The sequence below is a fragment of the Schistocerca nitens genome, chromosome 3, assembly GCF_023898315.1.
Source record: "Schistocerca nitens isolate TAMUIC-IGC-003100 chromosome 3, iqSchNite1.1, whole genome shotgun sequence".
Classification (NCBI taxonomy): domain Eukaryota; kingdom Metazoa; phylum Arthropoda; class Insecta; order Orthoptera; family Acrididae; genus Schistocerca; species Schistocerca nitens.
In genome coordinates, this window is record NC_064616.1 from 201,672,688 (window position 1) to 201,692,799 (window position 20,112).

A 20,112-nucleotide genomic window follows, 5' to 3' on the forward strand; every position below is an offset into this window, starting at 1 on the left:
ATGCCATATGAGGGGGACTTTCCATTGCAATTGACAAAAATATCCTCTCTATAGAGGTTGAAATGGAGTGTGACAGTGAAGTCATCTCGTCCCATTTAACAGATCTAGGTGAAACCAAGTTAATTGTTGGACGCTTTTAACAGCCACCCAATTGAACTTTGACAGTTCTAAAATAATTCAAAGAAAGTCTACAGTTGGTAGCATGTAGTTATCCAGATCATGCAATACTAGTTGGAGGCGACTTTAACGTTCTGAGTATAGACTGAGATGTCTGTGGATTCATTGCAGTTGGTGCAGACAAACAGTCTTGTGAAGGGCTTTTGTACACAGTTTTCGGAAAACTGTCTTGAGCAGCCAGTTCGCAAGTCCACACGCAATGGAAACATCTTACACCTCGCAGCTACAAGCAGGCCAGACCTTATCAGTGGCGTCAGTACGGAGATGGGCATTAGTGATCATGGTGCCATCACAGTAATTGTCGTTATGAAAGTTAATAAATCAGTCAAGAAGGCTATGAAAGTGTTTCTGCTAGAAAGATCAGATAAGCAGTTGTGAGCATCTCGCTTAGCAGTGAACTGCAGTCATTTAATTCCAGTATGATGGGCATAGAGGAATTATGGGCAATGTTTAAACAGTGTACGAAGGGATTAATAAAATATTCTCAGCTTTCAAGCTGCATCAAGTGGTTAACTGCCCATGAACTTTCGGCAGAGATCTCCTCTGCCACTGTCAAGTAATTGACTGTCATTTTAATGCTGCTACTGCATGTAGGTAGCTGTGCCATTGTCAATGAAGTCATTGGTGCCCAGTCTCGCAGAACCTGCCTCAACTCACCAATCACAGGTTCCCCGGCCATACTCAGCTGCAGTCTACTGTCATTATTGAGGGTGTTGTCCAATATTTTGACCTCTGTTGCTTCTTTTATTTCGCTATCCCAGAAGCTGTGGCCTATTCAGTAATAGAGGTATTGTCAAATGCAATTCAGTGTCCATTTTCCAGTGCATGCTCCACTAAAGCTGATTTTTTGAGATAGCATAGGCGGAAGCAACTTTCATGTTCTATGTGACACTCTTCAGTAGTGCAGACAGTCTGACTGACATAAAACTGCCCACACCCCCACAGTATTTTGTATATTCCAGGAGTTCTGAGGTCTACATTGTCTTTCACAGGTTTCATTAGTTGCCGTATCATTTCTGCGGGCCTGAAGACTGTGGCAATTTTATGTTTCTTCAGGAGCTGACTAATCATCCCTGTTATTGAGCCACAAAATGATAAAAACATTATCTTCTTTGCGTCTTCGTCAGAGACCTTCTACCTTCTGCTATTGTGTCTTAGATGAAACTGCTTGCAAAATTTGTCTGTTGTTGTAACTATTTTCCTCGAAAACTCTAAGTAATTAGCTCAGATCCGTCAGCAGGTTTTTGGTGTGTGTGACAGTTTCAGCTCAATGTGCCAAAGTCCTCAGAACAGACCGTTTCTGTCCTGGGTGGTGGTAGCTAGTGGCATACAGGTGCCCAGTGCGTGAGTGGGCTTGCAGTAAATGCTGTGACTGAGACACCCATTGGGTTTACAACAGGTGGGAATGTCCAGGAACGGCAAGGAACCACCCTTCTCTACTTTAATCGTGAACTTTATGTAGTCATGGTGGATGTTGTTGATGTGTTCCAGGAATTCTTCCAGCTTTTCATGTCCGCGAGGCTATGTGATGAAGTTATAGTCAATTTAGCAATAAAAATAACTAGAATTTGCAGATGATGTCCTCAAAATGCTCCAAAAGAGATTGACTACAACTGGAGCTAACGGACTCCCCATTGCAATGCTGTCCATCTGGTTGAAATATTCTCCTCCATGTAAAAAATATTATGATGTCAGGATATGTTCAAATAAATCTACGACGGTGTTGTTAAAGAGCTGGGACAGCAAGTCCATGGTGTCTGTGATGGGTAGACATGTGAATAGAGAAACTGCATCAAAACTGATCATAATATCCCTTTCACCAAGGTGTAGATGTTTAATTCAGTCGATGAAGTCCACCATATTCTTTATATGGTGCACACAATGTCCAGCATGCATTGAGAGGAGGTTGACCAAATGCTTTGCAAATATATTGGTTGGCGATCCAGTGGTGCTCTTGGGGATCTGATGGTGCTTACTATAGGCCTTAAAGGTATATCCTTCTTGAATACCTTTGGCAGATGTAGAACTTGGGTGGTCTGGGTGCCTGAGGGAGGTTGTTTTAGTGACACACTCTTCCAGCAATGACTGTTAGATAAGTCTTCCTCACTATTCTGGATGTTGGGTCCTGATGCAATTTTTCATATGCATCTTCCTCGAGCACCCATCAGATTTTTGCATCATAGTCGTCTCGTTCCATTAGGATGGCAGCATTGCCTTTGTCAACTGGCATGACAAATGTGAGTGAGAGGATCATTGTGGAGAGCATGGAGGCTGTTGTGCTCAGCTCTAGTCATGTTTGGTGCATGCAGTTTGCATTTTAAAAGAATTCAGCCCGTTTCTCTTTCTCTATGAACTTCTCCTGCAATTTCACTGGGTCCTAATGGAACAAGCCGTCTATGATGTGAAAATTCGACAGATGCTGAAGGAAGATGGTGCAAAACACTGCTTCAGGACCCAACCCCCAGAATGGTGGAGAAGACTTCTCAAACAGTCGCCACTTGTAGTGAGTGTCATTAATAACCACCTTCCTCATGCACCCAGACCACCCATGTCTTACATCTGCCAGAGGTGTATAAGGATATTCCTTTAAGGCATATAGTGAGCACCATCTGATTGCTAATCCATTGACTCGAAAAGCATTTGGCCAGTCTCCTCTTGACACACGATGGCTATTGTGCACACCATATAAAGAATACAGTGGACTTCATTGTTTGAATTAAACATCTATGCCTTGGTGAAGGGGATATTATGATTAGTTTTGATATGATTTCCCTATTCACGTTTGTGCCCATCGCAGACTCTATGGACTCGCTGTCCTGGCTCTTCGACAACATCATCATGGATTTATTTAAACATACCCTGATGTTATCATATGTTTTAAATGGTGGTGCATATTTCAACCAGATGGACGCATCACTATGGGAAGCTGGCATCTGCAAAACTTAGATGTTTTTATTGCTACACTGACAATACCTTTGTCATGTGGCCTCATGGACATGAAAAGCTAGAAGAGTTACTGGAACACATCAACAACATCCACAACCACATAAAGTTCTCACTGGAAGTATGGAAGGATGGTACCCTGCTGTTCCTGGAAGTCCTTGGCTGTCGTAAACCCAACGGGTATCTCAGTCACAGAGTTTACCACAAGCCCCCCCCCCCCCCCCCCACACACACACACACTAGTATCTGCTTGTCACCAACTACCACCACCCAGCACATGCACCGTCTGTTCTGAGGCCCTTGGTACACTGAGCTGAAACCATCTCAGTGCCGAAATCCTGCCGAGGGAGCTGAGCTACTTACGTAGAGTTTTCAAGGAAAATGGTTACAGCAACAGAAAAATTTCACAAGCAGTTTCATCTAAGCCACAATAGCAGAAGGTCTGTGATGGAGACGTAAAAAAAGATTGCATTTTTATCATTTTGTGGCTCAATAACAGGGAACATTAGCCGACTCCTGAAGAAACATAACTCGGCACAGTCTTCAGGCTCTCAAGAAAGATCTGGCAACTAATGAAACCTGTGAAAGATGATGTATACCTCAGAACACCTGGAATATACAAAATACTGTGTGCGTGTGGGCAGTCTGATATCAGTCAGACTGTCAGCACTATTGAACAGCGCCAGATAGAACATGAAAGTTGTTTCCATCTATGCTATCCAAAAAAAAAAAAAAAAAGATGTGGCGGAGTATGCACTGGACATGGACACTGAAGTACACCCTGGGATCATGTGATTGGTGAGTTGAAGCGAGTTCTGCAATCGCACATCCAAAACATTGCTGTATCTAGTGTATGACTGGGCACCTGTGACGACATTAGCAGTGGTGCAGCTATGTAAGCATGGCAGCAGCATTCGTATGACTGTCAAGCTCTTTACAATCACAGAGGAGATCTCTGCCAAAAGCTCGTGGGTAGTTAACCACTTGATGTGACTTGAAACTGAGAATATTTTATTAATGTTTAAACAGATATATGCCTAGTAAGTGGATTAAGGATGGAAAAGGCCCATAGTGGTTTACCAATGAAATTTGGTAAATGCTGAGGAAACTAAGGCTGTTGCACCACCAGTTCAAAAGAGACTGCATAAATGATGACTGGAAAAGGTTAGTAGAGTTCATGTGTCTGTGAAAAGATCTATCAGCAAAGCATATAGCAACTACCATCATCATAGCTTAACAGAAGATCTGGCCAAGAACTCAGGAAAATTCTTGTCGTATGTAAATTCACTAAGTGTGTCTAAGGCTTTCATCCAGTCAGTCATTGAACTGTCTGTGTAGCAGTTGAAGATGAAAAAACAGTAGCAGAAGTTTTAAATTCTGCTTTTAAGAAATCGTTGAAGCAGGAGAATTGTTCAATCATACCACTGTTTGACAATCACACGGAGTCCCATATGAATAGCATCATGGGTATAGAGAATCATCTAAAAGAGTTTAACAGAAATAAGTCACCAGATCTGGATAGAATTCTAACTCAGTTGTACAAAGTGTACTCTGCGGCATCGTATCTCATCCAGCGCAAAGTCCCAAGTGACTGGAAAAAAGTGCAGATGACTCACGTATGTAAGAAGGGTAAATGAATGGACCTGCAAAATTAGAGGCCAATACCCTTGACATCAGTTTGCTGCAGAATTCTTGAACATATTCTGAGTTCGAATATGATAAATTTGCTAGAGACCTAAAAGCTTTACGTCCAAGAATGAACACGGTTTTAGAAGGTATAGCTCGTGTAAAACTCAGCTTGCCCTTTTCTCACATGATATACTGTGAACTATAGATGAAGGGCAGCATGGAGATTCCATATTTCCAGATTTTCGAAAAGCATTTGACTCAGTACCGTACTGCAGACTGTTAATGAAGGTACAAACATACAGATTAGGCTGAAAGACTTCTGAGGTAATAGAACTCAGCATGTTGCCTACAATGGTAAGTGTTCAGCAGAGAAAAGGGTATTATCAGGAATGCCCCAGGTAAGTGTGATATGACTGCTATTATTTTGTTTATACATGAATGATTTGGCAGACAGGGTGGGCAGCGATCTGTGGTTGTTTGATTATGGTGCTGTGGTGTACTGGAAGGTGTCAAATATCTGTGACTACAGGATGATACAACATGATTTAGACAAAATTTCTAGTTGGTGTGATGAATAGCAGACAGCTCTAAATATAGAAAAATGTAAGTTAATGTGGATGAGTAGGAAAAACAAACCTGTAATGTTTGGATACAGCATAAGTAATGTCCTGCTTGACACCGTAACATCATTTAAATATCTGGGTATAATGTTGCAAATTGATATGAAATGGAACAAGCATGTGAGAGTTATGGTAAGGAAGGCAAATGGTCGACTGCTGTTTTAGTGGGAGAATTTTAGGAAAGTGTGGGTCATTTGTGTAAAGGAGGCCACATATAGGACACTAATACCAACTGTTCTTAGTACTGCTCGAGTGTTTGGGATCTGCACCAAGTCTAACCCAAAGACATCGAACCATTTCAGAGCTGGGCTGCTAGATTTGTTACCAGTAGGTTCAAACAACTTGCAAGTTTTATGGAGATACTTCAGGAATTCAAATGGGAATCACTGGAGGGAAGGTGTTTTTCCCTTGCTCTGTCTGGTAGTGGAACAGGAAAGGAAAAAACTAGTGATGGTGTAGGGTACCCTACACCAAGCACCGTACAATGGCTTGAGGAGTTCATGTGTAGATGCAGATTTAGATGTAGCTAACACAGCTTTGTGAAGACCTCAAGTACAGTATTTCTCAAAATGACAATTGTCTAATGACAGTATCTTTGAAACTGGTTGCAATAAGTGTCATTTATTAGGATTTGCACTATATTACAAGTAAAAATGTAATACTCCACAAAGACTATTGTAAAAATGGTCGGTAATGGAGTCATATTTTTTGCTGTCAATGGGCATTATGAGTGTAAACTAACTTGTTCAGCATTACAGTGAGAGACCACATTTATGACCAATTACACAAGCAAACAATTAATCATTGTCTATGAAGAAAATGACAATGATTTACATTGGTTTGATATCAGAGTTAATAATGAATTTATGTGGCTCCATTCTAATGAGTTATTAGAGGATACAACACTAGGAACAGTATGATCTGCATACTTTCATAAGATAAAGATTCCTAATCTGTAAAGGCTGGGAAGTTCTCACATGCTATGTATACAGTTGATATGTTGACAAATACATTTTTTAAACCATGAGTCTCAAACCAAGAATATTATTACTTTACTTTGTTCTTAATCTGCATCATAATATCACTGTCACTGATATCTGAGCCTGTGTCCGAACCATCTGATTGTAAATTTGATGATGATAGTTTCAAGGCTCATATCCATCTTCACCTCTGTATCAAAGACTTCTACCTGAAGCTTTTCAAATAACTACACACAGTGTGTCCACACTGAAAGGGGACATTGTTGCTTCATGCACAAGTGATTCAGTGTCTGTTATCTTGAATGTTTTGTTTTTTTCTCCCACATAGCCTTCAACATGTGCCCAAATTAATTCCATTTCATTATACTGACAGTGATATGTGGGTAAACAGAAAATTGCATGACCACATTCACATCCAAGAAAGTTAAATTCATAAATTCTGTCATGTGACTTGTATAAATTAACGAGCTGCAGGAGTTCGGTGTGAGTCTGATTTATGCCATGTGGAATATTTTTATTTCTAAGCCAATGCACAATATCTGCTTTCCTGGTGTTTGTGCTGGCCATTTTCTCTGTAAAAACTGAATTATAATGGGCATGGTGCATTACAATGACTAACTTTGAAGTAAGGTATGGCAAGAATTGTTCAGTAAACCACTTCTTGAAACTGACAGCATTTGTTTTTGAATGATAGTAATTCACTGCTTTTTTTCTTAAACCTAAATACAAATTTACTCTCAGGAACAAAACCAGAAGAGTCAGCATGCAGAATAATTATCCAAGAACCTATTACTATGGGAACATTAAAGTTGCCAGTACAACCAGTGATTTTTTCCAATAGGTATTCCAGGAATGGTTCTGATTCACTCAGGTTTCATCAAGGTGATACACTGTCGAACTACCTCCTTCTCTTGTATCGTGCATCTATATAAGGGATGTGATTCATACTGTATCTGTATCACTTCTTTCAATCAGAAGCTCTCTTCTTAACATATTTGAAACCAATGCCTCTTAAAATTCTTTGCACTGATGGACCTCTAACTTTGAAGCCAATTTTCTTATGCATAATTGTAACAAGTTTTTGTGATATCAGGTATCCACATTTTATATACATTTCAAACATAGAGTGCTTTAAAATATTGTTGTCAAAACCGTCCATTTGTGTTAAAGGTTTCTCATGATTTGGTTGCTTTCTAAGTGACACAAAGCCAACTTTTCCTGATGTTTCTACCACTGTGACACTTTTGTTTACAACTCTCTTTAGTTATCTTACTGACATCACCTGCTTCTGCATTCCATTCTTGTATCTTCATTTGTCAACAGTAGGAGTCTTGTGTTCAAATTCACATTTTAAATAGTTATAAATGCGGTAAATAATTCCCCTCATCTGCTCGTGAAGCACTTCCTGTTTATTGCCGTCATCTGACATATTTATTTGGAAATTGCACTAACACATTGACAGATACACATTCACAGATATATTGCTACACAAAAATAACAATGACAGTCGAACAAATGATTTGGTTTTTGTGAAGTAGGGCAACAGTGCAGAACACATGAGAGATTCTTGCCATCTAGCTGTAACTCACAGGACTAGCCACACAGAAAGAGAACAAATCGTATCAATGCCCGGGGTTAATGGAAGAAGATTTGCAGAATGGCCGAAAATTGGGCCACGTTCCTACATGTCGTGGTCTTCAGTTAGTTCTGAAGAACCATATTGTTCAAAAGCTCAGCAACAATTCCAATCTTGTTTGTGTTGCTGTTGACCACTTTAATGCCTCAGCTATATGGTGAGGGGCTACTTTTCATTCTTCCATTGTTTCTGTTCTATTGAAGACTTTCCAGTATTCCATTAGTTGAAACTTCCTGGAAGATTGAAACTGTGGGCTGGACCAGGACTCAAATCCAGAACATACACCTTTCACGGACAATTTACCCACCTGCTGAACCATCCAGGCACATCTTCCATCTTCACAGCTTTATTTCTGCCTGTGCCTCTTCTTCACCTTCCAAATTTCACAGAAATTCTCCTGCATACTTAGCAGAAATGGAACTGTGAGAAAGAGTATTTTGGAGAGGTGTTGATGAAAGTGAAGCTGTGAGGGAAGGTTGTGAGTTGCGCCTCGGTGGCTCTGTCAGTAGAGCAATTGCCCACGAAAGGCAAAGGTTCTGGTTTCGAGTCAGCCTACCACACAGCCACCGAGCGAAGTGGCGAAGTGGCTAGCACACTGGACTCTCATTCGGGAGGATGACAGTTCAGTTCCACATTCGGCCATCCTGATTTACGTTTTCTGTGATTTCCCTAAATTGCTCCAGGCAAATGCCGGGATGGTTCCTTTGAAAGGGCATGGCGTATTTCCTTCCCCATCCTTCCCTAATCCGATGAGACTGATGACCTCACTATTTGGCCTCCTCCCCCAAACAACCCAACCCAACCCAAACCCAACCCTACCACACAGCCAGCCAGCCAGGAAGTTCCAAATCAGTGTACACTCTGCTTCAAACTGACAATTCATTCTGAATTGTATTAATTGTTTGTGTCCAGGAGGGTAAATTCTGTATACATTATATATGAAGTGCAACATAGCTCACACTGCCTGCCCCTCCTCCCTCCCACCCCCCTCTTTTCTCTGGTAATCCATTTATCACCTGTCTGTGATGTACATACTTTTTGAAGGAAGGAAGGTAGGTTAGTTAGTGTTTAACATCCTGTTGATGATACAGTCATCAGGAGCATGTGCTTGGATTGGTCGTAGAAGGGGGAAGAAAACAATCATGTCCTTTTCAATGGAACCACCCTGTTACTGGTTTTAAATAATTTAGGGATATTGTAGTAAGTAAAAATTACACACAAATTATGCTGTGAATATCTTATGAAATACATTGATTTTTGCAGAGATTTTTACGTAAATGGTTAGTAAATATGGCTGACATGGAGAAGTGATAAAGCCCTCTCACTGTGTTACATGGAAAGTGTGTGAAGTTCCTGTGTAATACAAAAATTAAGGAAGCATATAGTTATACATAGATTTATTTAGTATGCATAAATTCAACTTATTTCTGAAATGATATTATAGATCACTTTGTTATTGGTCAAAAGTGGTTAAGTTTTTTAGTTACCAATGTCATAAGCAGATAATGACATTGGTTGCAACCACTGACAGCATTCTTGAGTTTAGAGAAATTTCTCTTACAGCACATTAGTGGTTGATGTGAAATTGTTATGGCTGTTGATGTCACTGTCACAAAAGTGACACACTGTTTTAACACGTGAAGGCAAGGAGAAAGTTTTTCAGCCTGTCAGGTAGATTGTGTATGTATCGATGAAACTTCATTTTTATTGTGTTGGGATCTGTTGTTCAATAACATGTTTTGTGTGAACATGGGAATTCACCTGAAGTTGATGAATGACTGTAAGGATTGCACTCCTTCATTTTCAGCAGTTAACAAAATTGATACTTGAACTCTTAACATGCTGTATGTTTGACACCATTTTCTTTCTGTGGATGAGACATGGATGTACCACGTCTGGCCAAAAATGGAACAGTGGTAAAAGAAAGTGGGTAGAAGCAAATAGCTTTGTGCCAATGAAGGGAAAGTTCACATCCTCTGTCAGTAACTTTATGGTCATTGTTTTCTTGGATGCAGAAGGAATTCTTTGTGCTTATTACTTTATGAAGAGTAAAACAGTAATTGGTGAATACTACACAAGTCTTCTGGACGAACAGGATGAAAAAGAAATAAATGACTTGTGTAAGTTGCAGGACTGTGAACATACCCACAAAGGTGTTTCTACAATGGAAAAAGTGAGGAATATGAAGTGCAAATTTCAATGTCTATGAATCTCCAGATTTGGCACCCACTAATGTCCAGCTATTTCCACATGAAGAGAAATTTGCGTTTGGAAGAAATTGGTGGCCAATAAAGGTCTTAAGGTAACTGCAGATCATGCAAAATAGAGCCCTGCAAGCATGGGGCCTATCTGCACTGTCTTCATACATGTGCAGTGTGTGAAATAGAGAGAGAGCACGAAAACTCTTCCTCAACTTGCTGCAGATGACCGATGTTTCCTCACCTAGTAACACAAGCAGGTGAACACTTAGCTGTAGGCATGCATATAATGCATGCTTTGGCACAGTGAAGCGGATATCATGCGCTCACAATCGCTTGCACATAGGTTGCGAAATTGTAACGTGCACATGTTCGATGCACTTTGCTTCCCTCCCTCACAGACTTGGACAACATTTATTCAAATGAGGAATAAAGATTAAAAATTATAATTCATTATTTGTGTATAACAAATGAAAATACTTCTTTGAAATATTATTCATTTACACAAATAAAACATTTATTCATTACCTATGAATAAAAAAACTTCATGAATAATTGATAAATTTGAAATCCAATGACATTTATTCCTCCAATTCTTTATAATTCATTAAGTAAACATTTTTCCAAACATCTCATCAGAAACTTTATTTGTTTTTCGAAGATTTGCCGTTGTTACACTAAACGTAATACTTTCTACACATGTAAAGAGGATAGCAGTGCATTATATCACCTAACACCATCTTTATTTGAGAATAACTATACAAGACTTCGAATTGCAATCATCTTCAGCAAAGAGTGAGAAGTCATCAATTCCACACCAGTAACCACCCCCCCCCCCCCCACACCTCCCTCCAAATAATAAATAATTCGTAGTAATTTGATTTTACCCTCATCTCCCAAATTACATTCAAAATAAAATCATCTGGTAGTTAATTTGCTCAGTTTACTCATGAGAGCCTGCAGTGTAGCTAGACTGAAGTCGTTTTCTTAGTTATAAAAAAAAAACAGACAATTGTAATCAGTTGTCACACTCTTCAATATAAATCTGTTTCATTTGTTCTGTCCAAAATGGTCTCAATGTCAGCGTGATTTTAGCCGGAGTCTGTGTTCGAGCATTATTTCATCAGCTTTTATTCACGCAAATTTAGATTTCCACAGCTAAATTAGTGATCTTCAGTAATATTCAGCATTTGATTAAAACATTACATTTTATAATTGAGGGAAACATTCCGCGTAGGAAAAATATATCTAAAAACAAAGATGATGTGACTTACCAAATGAAAGTACTGGCAGGTCGACAGACACACAAACAAACACAAACATACACACAAAATTCAAGCTTTCGCAACAAACTGTTGCCTCATCAGGAAAGAGGGAAGGAGAGGGAAAGACGAAAGGATGTGGGTTTTAAGGGAGAGGGTAAGGAGTCATTCCAATCCCGGGAGCGGAAAGACTTACCTTAGCGGGAAAAAAGGACGGGTATACACACACACACACACACACACACACACACACACACACACACACACACACACACACACACACACACACATCCACACATATACAGACACCTGCTTGTGTCTGTATATGTGTGGATGGATATGTGTGTGTGTGCGAGTGTATACCCGTCCTTTTTTCCCGCTAAGGTAAGTCTTTCCGCTCCCGGGATTGGAATGACTCCTTACCCTCTCCCTTAAAACCCACATCCTTTTGTCTTTCCCTCTCCTTTCCTCTTTCCTGATGAGGCAACAGTTTGTTGCGAAAGCTTGAATTTTGTGTGTATGTTTGTGTTTGTTTGTGTGTCTGTCGACCTGCCAGCACTTTCATTTGGTAAGTCACATCATCTTTGTTTTTAAACATTACATTTTGTTATACATAGTCATACTTCGTTGCTGTGGTAATAACTGATGAATCTTAGGTATACAACATTCATTTTCTACATAGAAAACTGACTGCTAAAAAAAATTCTAATTCTAAATGTAGTAATGCTTGCAAGGCCCATTAGTGCAACTACGTTGTGACAAAGCTGTACAGAGGCTGTATTTTCTAGTGGTGTGGCAGGGCCATACACCTGTTGCCCCACATTCACCGAGTGAGCACTATGTGATACCGAATGAAAGCGCATGATACCTAGTGAGGAAATTACTGGTTGCATGCTTCCCCATGTGTGTGTGAAGCGAGTGGTGGGCAGTGGGTGCTACTAGTATGGTTTTGTCATGGGATGTACTGCTCTAGTGCAAACTGCACACACCATTACAGTTCCACCTTGTGTTCCAGTGAGATCATCGTCATTGGGAACACGTACATGCCCAACAACTGCAGAAAGAAGCATCATGCATCACGACTCCAAAGTATAAGAATTGACCTAGTTAGTACTCTTTAGTGGAACATTTAAAGAAACCATTAAATCAAAGTATTATTTTCTAGTAAAATTAGAAATGACTTTAATGAAATTGTTCCCTGTTCTTATAACCAACCACTAAAAAGAAATGAACATTGCTGTCATAGAAACAATTGTGCCTTATGCTGACCAACTACAGCATACAGAACGTTAAAAAGAATATTACATTTGGCAAGTTACTTTTTCTGTTGTTGCCCCCTCTAAATTCATTTCTTAAGTACTTACAATTAAACAATATAAATATCAAAATATTCTGTCAAGTTACTCAGTTGGCATCCCACAAGCCATTTTAATTAAGCTACCTCTTTTAGCCTTTTTTGTGCATTGAGCTGAAAGAATTAAAAAAAAAAACTGATGCTGAATAATTCTCTTCATTCTTCTGTACTCTCTACACACAATATGTAATAAATATATCATTTTTGCATATTTATAACCAATTAAATTGTGAAAAATGTAGCTGTTGTCCTTTTATACACCTGTTTTGGTGATGAAAATTGTATGTCTAGTAGTATAACATCAAGCAGTTGTTCTGTTCATTATTACGAGTACAACCTAAATACCAATAGGAAAATCTTACAGTAGCAGAACCTGTGTGCTTATAACTGTTTAAATTGTTTCAGCATGGGTTACTGGATGAGGAAGAACTTATGAGGCAAGCAGAAAGAGATAAAAATGAAGTGAAGCTTTTACAGTCCATTGATGGTCATGAAGGTGGCATCAACACATGTCATTTTTCTGGGAGTAAGCTTCTGGCATCAGGATGTGGGTTAGTTGTAGCTTTAAAGAAGGTGTTTACAATTTCTTTTTGTATATTATCCATCTTTCCAGTATATATTTAATTACATATAACACAATCAGTGCCTTCTCTGTGCGATAACAGTGGAAATACTGTCAATGACAGTGCTGCTAAAGTAGAGTTACTAAACACAGCCTTCCGAAATTCCTCCACCAAAGAAGACGAAGTAAATATTCCAGAATTGGAATCAAGAACAGTTGTCAACATGAGTAACTTAAAAGTAAATAAACTCAGAGTAGTGAAGCAACTTAAATCATTTAATAAAAGCAAGTCTTCTGATCCAGACTGTATGCCAGTTAGGTTCCTTTCAGAGTATGCTGATGCATAGCCCCATACTTAACAATCATATACAACCACTCGCTCGGTGAAAGATTCCTAACCACAGACTGGAAAGTTCCACAGGCATACCAATATTCTAGAAAGGCAGTAGGAATAACCCACTAAATTACAGGCCCATGTCATTAACACCAATATGTAGCGGGATTTTTGGAGCATATATTATGTTCGAACATTAGGAATTACCTCAGAGAGAATGGTCTATTGACACGCAGCCAACATGGAATTAGAAAACATCGTTATTTTGAAACACAACTAACTCTATTCGCATGAAGTGTTGACTGCTATTGACTAGGGATTTCGCTTGTGCGACTGGATTCATGATTTCCTGTCAGATAGGTCACAGTTCATAGTAATTGACGGATAGTCATTGAGTAAAACAGAAGTGATTTCTGTCATTCTCCAAGGTAGTGGTATAGCCCTGTGCTTTTCGTTATGTATATAAATGATTTAGGAGACATTTTGAGCAGCCATTTTATGTTGTTTAAAGATGATGCTGTCATTTATCATCTAGTAAAATTAACAAAAGATGCGAAACAATTTAGAAAAGATACTGGTATCGTGCGAAACTTGGCAGTTGACCCTAAATAATGAAAAATGGTAGGTCATCCACATGAGTGCTAAAAGGAATCCGTTAAACTTTGGTTACACAATAAATGAACCAAATCTAGGCTGGAAATTCAACCAAATATGTATGAATCACAGTTATGAATAACTTAAACTGGAAAGAAAACACAGAAAATGTTGTGGTGAAGGTGAACCAAAGACTATTATTTATTGGCACAACATTTTGAAGATGCAACAGACCTACTAAAGAGACTGCCTACACTATGCTTTTCTGTCCTCTTTTGGAGCGTTGCTGCACAGTGTGGGATTATTACCAGACAGGATTAATGAAGTATATTGAGAAAGTTCAAATAAGGGCAGCAGGGTTTGTATAATTGAGAAATATGGGAAAAAGTGTCACGGATGTGATACAGGATGTGGGACGGACATCAATAAAACAAAGATGTTTCTCGCTATGGCGGGATCTTCTCATGAAATTTCAATCGTCAACTTCCCCCCCAAATATTTTGTTAATACTAACCTAGATAGGGAGAAATGATCATTATAATAAAATAAGGGAAATCGGAGCTCGTACGGCCTTTCCACGCAGTGTTCGAGAGTGGAATAATAGAAAATTATTGTGAAGGTGCTTTGATGAACCCTCTACCAGGCACGTAAGTGTGATTTGCAGAGTATCCACATAGATGATGAAAACATCACTTTTAGCAAATGTGGGAAACCATGACCAGAATTTTATTTGTTGAGCAAAGTGTAGTTTGTCTTTGCTAATCAGACTTCATAGTTAGATGGAATGTGTTTATGCAACATGTTATTCTGTTTATATCAGTGAATACATAGCATATTATCTCAGTACTGGTTGTTCAGTAGTGGTGATTGTGAAAAGGGATCACTCTAGTATATAGAACAGCTCTACTACAAATAAATGAATTTGAATACCTAATGTCCATAATATTGTAGACTAATATTTTTGGTCACTGCTGCTTCTGTTGTGTGCTATGTTATTTTTGGTGCAGACTGCAGTACAGAAAATAGTATACTATATATAATGAATGTACTTGGTGTCTGGCAGAGGCTACTTAGAGAGAAAATTCTTCAGTTGCAAGAATTTTTCCCATTACTGATACATTTTGACACTGGTGTTGTGATATGCTGTTTTCATTAAAACAGCCACTGTTTGTTGGTTTATTCAGGGATTAATTGTGGTGTACAAGCACAGAACTTAGTGTTTGTTGTACATGGTAAAGTGTCACTAACATGAGAGACAACAAAATTCTGAACTTTTAGATAGGCCGAACTTCTTTTTAAGTAAGATTGATCCACCTAACTATTCAATTTTGTGAATGTACTTGGTGCTTTCAACAATCTTTAGTAGAAAATGGAAGACGTGGGTCAAATCACATAGCTTTCTGTCCTTGCCAGGAGCCTCTTGTACTACAGTATAACCTGCTTTTACATTCCCGGAATTAACATTTTCCCACATTTTTTATCACTCCCTTCAAATTTCCTATGTTCACAATGTTAATTCCCACCCAGTTTCACGTTAACATATCAGTAATTTTCCCCTGATTTACATTTTATGAAACAATGTTCATGGAGGAAAACAACTGGCGTGATTGACATAAAATGATGTAGGTATAGCGTTTGCCTTCAAGTAGTGTTTTCATATGTTATACATTTAACTTTCTTGACACCAGAGTGCTTCACTCAGCAATTCTTAAGTCACAAAAAATGTGATTTGTATCCTGCACTGCCAACCACAACTTGGCTTTGTGGCTGATGGGAGTAACTGTTTTGATAGAAGACGGAAGAATGCGCAGCTTCTGAGGAACATTCATTCGTTTCGAGACAATACCAACTTTAAGAATGAGATTTTCACTCTGCAGGGGAGTGTGCGCTGATATGAAACTTCCTGGCAGATTAAAACTGTGTGCCCGACCGAGACTCGAACTCGGGACCTTTGCCTTTCGCGGGCAAGTGCTGTACCAACTTTATCTGTCAGTACTGTGTGCTACAATAAGTAGTACCGTTGCGTTATTGTATCGGTGTTGTTTCGGCATTAACTTCACCCTGTGATAATGATCACATACAGAGGATATCCATTTTCCAGTATTTGTAACTTGCTAAATACGGTAGTTTCCTTCATGGTTTGTGTACGCATTGTACAGTGTTGTTTGCTATCTAAGGTTGGCAATGCGACAAGCCTGTTCCTACAACCGAAGTGAATCGTTTTCAGTTGACACAGCTACTCTCGACAACTGCCATGCAAAGAGTTTGGGTTTGTTACTTTGTTTGTGTGCACCGGGTAGCGTGTTCGCAGCCTTGTGTGAAGTGATTGAAGTCTGTGGTTAGTTGTTTCTTTCACATTGTTGTTTTCTGTCACAATTTAGGATGGAAAACGCCTGTTCTGCCAAAAGAGACAGGAAAAACCTTTCTATGGAAGAAAAGGTCAAAATTCTGGAAATAGTTGATGCTCACCGTGGAACACGTGTTGCATTAGAACAGAGTTTAGGAACTCAGGTATCTGCATTGAACACTATCGTGAAAAACAGAGACTATTTTGGAAAGTGTAAGTAACAGTGGGCCAAAAAAAAAAAAAATGAAATATGCCAGCTATTTGAAATATGCAGCACTGAAAGAAATTGTGAAGAACTGGTTTCAGGCAGCACGTGCATCGAATATTCCAATAAATGGTGTGATGTTGCGCGAAAAGGCGCTGAAAGTCACCAATGTACTTGGGATTGAGGACTTCACAGCATCAAATGGGTGGATAGATAGAGTCAAGATGTGGTGCAATGTAGTGTACAAAACTGTATGTGGTGAAGAAAACAGCGTGGACATAAAATCTGTTACGGAATGGCAGAGTGACAGGTTACAAGACCTTTTGGAACAGTATAAACTGAAGGAGATCTTCAGTATTGACGAAACAGGTCTCTTTTACAGTGTACTGCCAAATAAAATGCTTGCTTTTAAAGGCGAAAACTGCCATGGAGGTAAACACAGCAAAGTTCACCTTACATTAATGTTAGGCATGAACGCAGATGATTCTGAAAAAATTAAACCGTTTGTGATTGGCAAATCTAAAAAACCATGGTGTTTTAAAAACATAAAAACACTACCAATGAACTACAGTGTCAACAAAAAAGCGTGGATGACATAGGAATTATTCGAGCAATAATTACATTGTCTTGATGCAAGAATGGGTACTTACAACAGAAAAATTCTCCTGTAAGTGGATTGTTGCCCTGTGCATCCCAGAAATATAAGACTACATAATGTGCAATTAGAGTTTCTGCCACCAAACTGCACAAGCAAATTACAGCCTTTGAATTTGGGTATCATCCATGCCTTCAAAACACTATAGGAAGGCGATTGTGCAGAAGGCATTAACTCTGATGGAAGTTGGGAAAGACCCAGCCTACTTTAAAGTGTCAATTTTAGATGCTTTGCATTATATTGCGAAGGCATGGACAGAAGTTACGGCGGCCACCATCTCCAATTGCTTCCGAGTAGCAGGATTTATCGAAACTGACCACGGAAATGGATCTGATGTACCAGACGTGAGTGTTAGTGACTATGGTGAAAAACTGCTTGCTTCGTCATGGGAAAAGCTGCAGCTTCAGCATCTGGTTCACAATTTTTTACACATTGGCGACGACGTTGTCACTGTGGAAAGTGTTTCTGTTGACGACATTATCGACTTTCACACACAAGAAAATGCAGAAAGTGACAGTGACAGTGACAGTGATAGTAATGAAGACAATGAGATTCCCTGATTTGCAATTGTTAATGCAGCAGTGGAAACAATTAAAAAATATATTTCGGCTGCAGATGTTAATGACAAAGTTTTCCATTGTGTTTATGAACTCGAAAACCACATTGAAAAAAGACATCAGGCAAAATTAAAACAACCCACAATTTTGGATTTTTTTTGCCAAAAAGTAGTAACTACTGTATTCATTTGTTAACATCGTATTTATAGGCCAGCCAAATTAAAGGTCAGTATAATAAATATAAATGGCATATTAACGTGTTGTAAATGTGTGCTTAAAATGCTTAAGTGCAGTATGGTTTCCTTCCCTGTAATTTTGGCTGTGGATACAGACCGATCTGTATCGTAACCCTGATGTCTACATTGATTTGAAAGTGTCTATTTGGCTGGGAGCTGACTAAGTCAGTGAGTGTGAAATAAAGGCTTCAGCGACAGATTGGTCTGTAGTGTAGTGCCATATTTAACGCACTTTACATATTTCACGCACCTATATATACGAAGTTGAAAACAACAAGTTAAATGGGTGGTACTGCATACATCTGCTGACATCACTTTCACAGGAAGGTTACACTTAAAATCATGCAGTTTAGAGAGATCTTTAATGCAGTGTACACTTGACATGCACTTTTCATAGGCTTCAAATATAAATACTTAAAGCTTTGCAAACACATAAATCAACATATCGGCTGTGTGGTTTGTGTTATTTTTAATGTGATTTGTTGTGCTAAACTGTCGGTGAATGTCATGTCACTTGCTAAATGTAGCACTAAATTCAGATAACCTTTAATAAAAATAGACATTCCCTGATGAGTATTTTTTCGCCTTTTTTCTACATATCTCATACAAAAGTACAGAAATGGAAAGGGGGCCCCATACACAGCCAGTAAAACTTAAAAAAGTCATTTCTCACATTTCACATTTTCCTGCAGTTTACACCATTTTTTGCAAGTCCCTTGAAAAGTGTAAAAGCCGGGTTTTTCTGTATGTGATCAACAACAGCTAAGGGTGATCAGTCTCTTTAGAGAGTGCACATGTGTTCAGTATGTTTCTAATCATAACATTTATTGACAGTTAAAATGAGAACATTGATTCTCATAGAGCACTACATGCTTCGCTAGAAATCCATTTCAGAGCATCCGAGCTACCGCATCCTTTTTCCTCCCACAACCTAGGCCAAGGGGACTGATGACCTCAGATGTTAAGTCCCATAGTGCTCAGAGCCATTAAAAAAAAAAAAAAAAAAAAAAAAAAAAAAAAAAAAAAAAAAAAAAAAAAAGACCTGCCCCATCCTCTCCTTTGGACCAAAAGACTCAATAGACCCTATGGTTTTTCACCGCCTGTTCCTGGACATCCTTGATGCATTTCCAGGCTCATGTGTGGTATACACTGATGGCTCTGTGATCTACAGACAAACTGGTTTTCCCTACACACATGCAATGTGAAATGAAGTACACTTCCTGCTAAACGGGTATAGTGTAGTCACTACAGAACTGATGGCCATTGCTTGAGCCATCAACCGCCTTCATTCTCGCACGGGCGAGTCATTCTTAATTGGCAGTGACTCTTTGAGTAGTCCTCAGGTTGTTGACCAGTGCTACCCCTGACCCCCATTGCTTACGACTATTCAGGATCTCCTGTATGACCTCCACCACACTGGATGGTCGGTTGTCTTTGTATGGACCCCCTGGTCACATTTGGATTCCAGGGAATGAACATGCTGACCGGTTGGCCAAGACAACTCTCAGGATATCGACTTTGGAGATGGAGGTACCGGAACCTGAAATTCGGTTGACTCTGCACCGACAATTGTTGGAGACTTGGAATGCAGATTGATGTGCCCTGGTTTCTCAGAATAAACTGTGAACGATAAAGGAGACCATGACCGTGTGGCAGTCTTCCTTTTGTGCTTCTCACAGGGAATCTACTGTACTCTGTTGGCTTCGCATTGGCTACACTTGGCTGATCCACAGCTGTGTTTCTCAGCATAAGAATCCACCCCACTATCAGTGTGGTGCCTGTCTCACAGAGGACCACATCCTGCTGGGCTGCTTTAATTTGAC

General features: G+C 39.3%; 1 protein-coding gene across 2 annotated transcripts in view; it reads left to right on the top strand.

Annotated features, from left to right (window-relative positions):
• Positions 1–20,112, top strand: part of LOC126248147 (WD repeat, SAM and U-box domain-containing protein 1-like) — a 195,236-nt gene that overhangs the window by 71,289 nt on the left and 103,835 nt on the right. For both annotated transcript variants that reach the window (XM_049948883.1, XM_049948882.1), the window contains exon 9: positions 13,205–13,350. In XM_049948883.1, the coding sequence (XP_049804840.1) occupies positions 13,205–13,350 (146 nt within the window). The remainder of the gene's footprint in view (positions 1–13,204; positions 13,351–20,112) is intronic.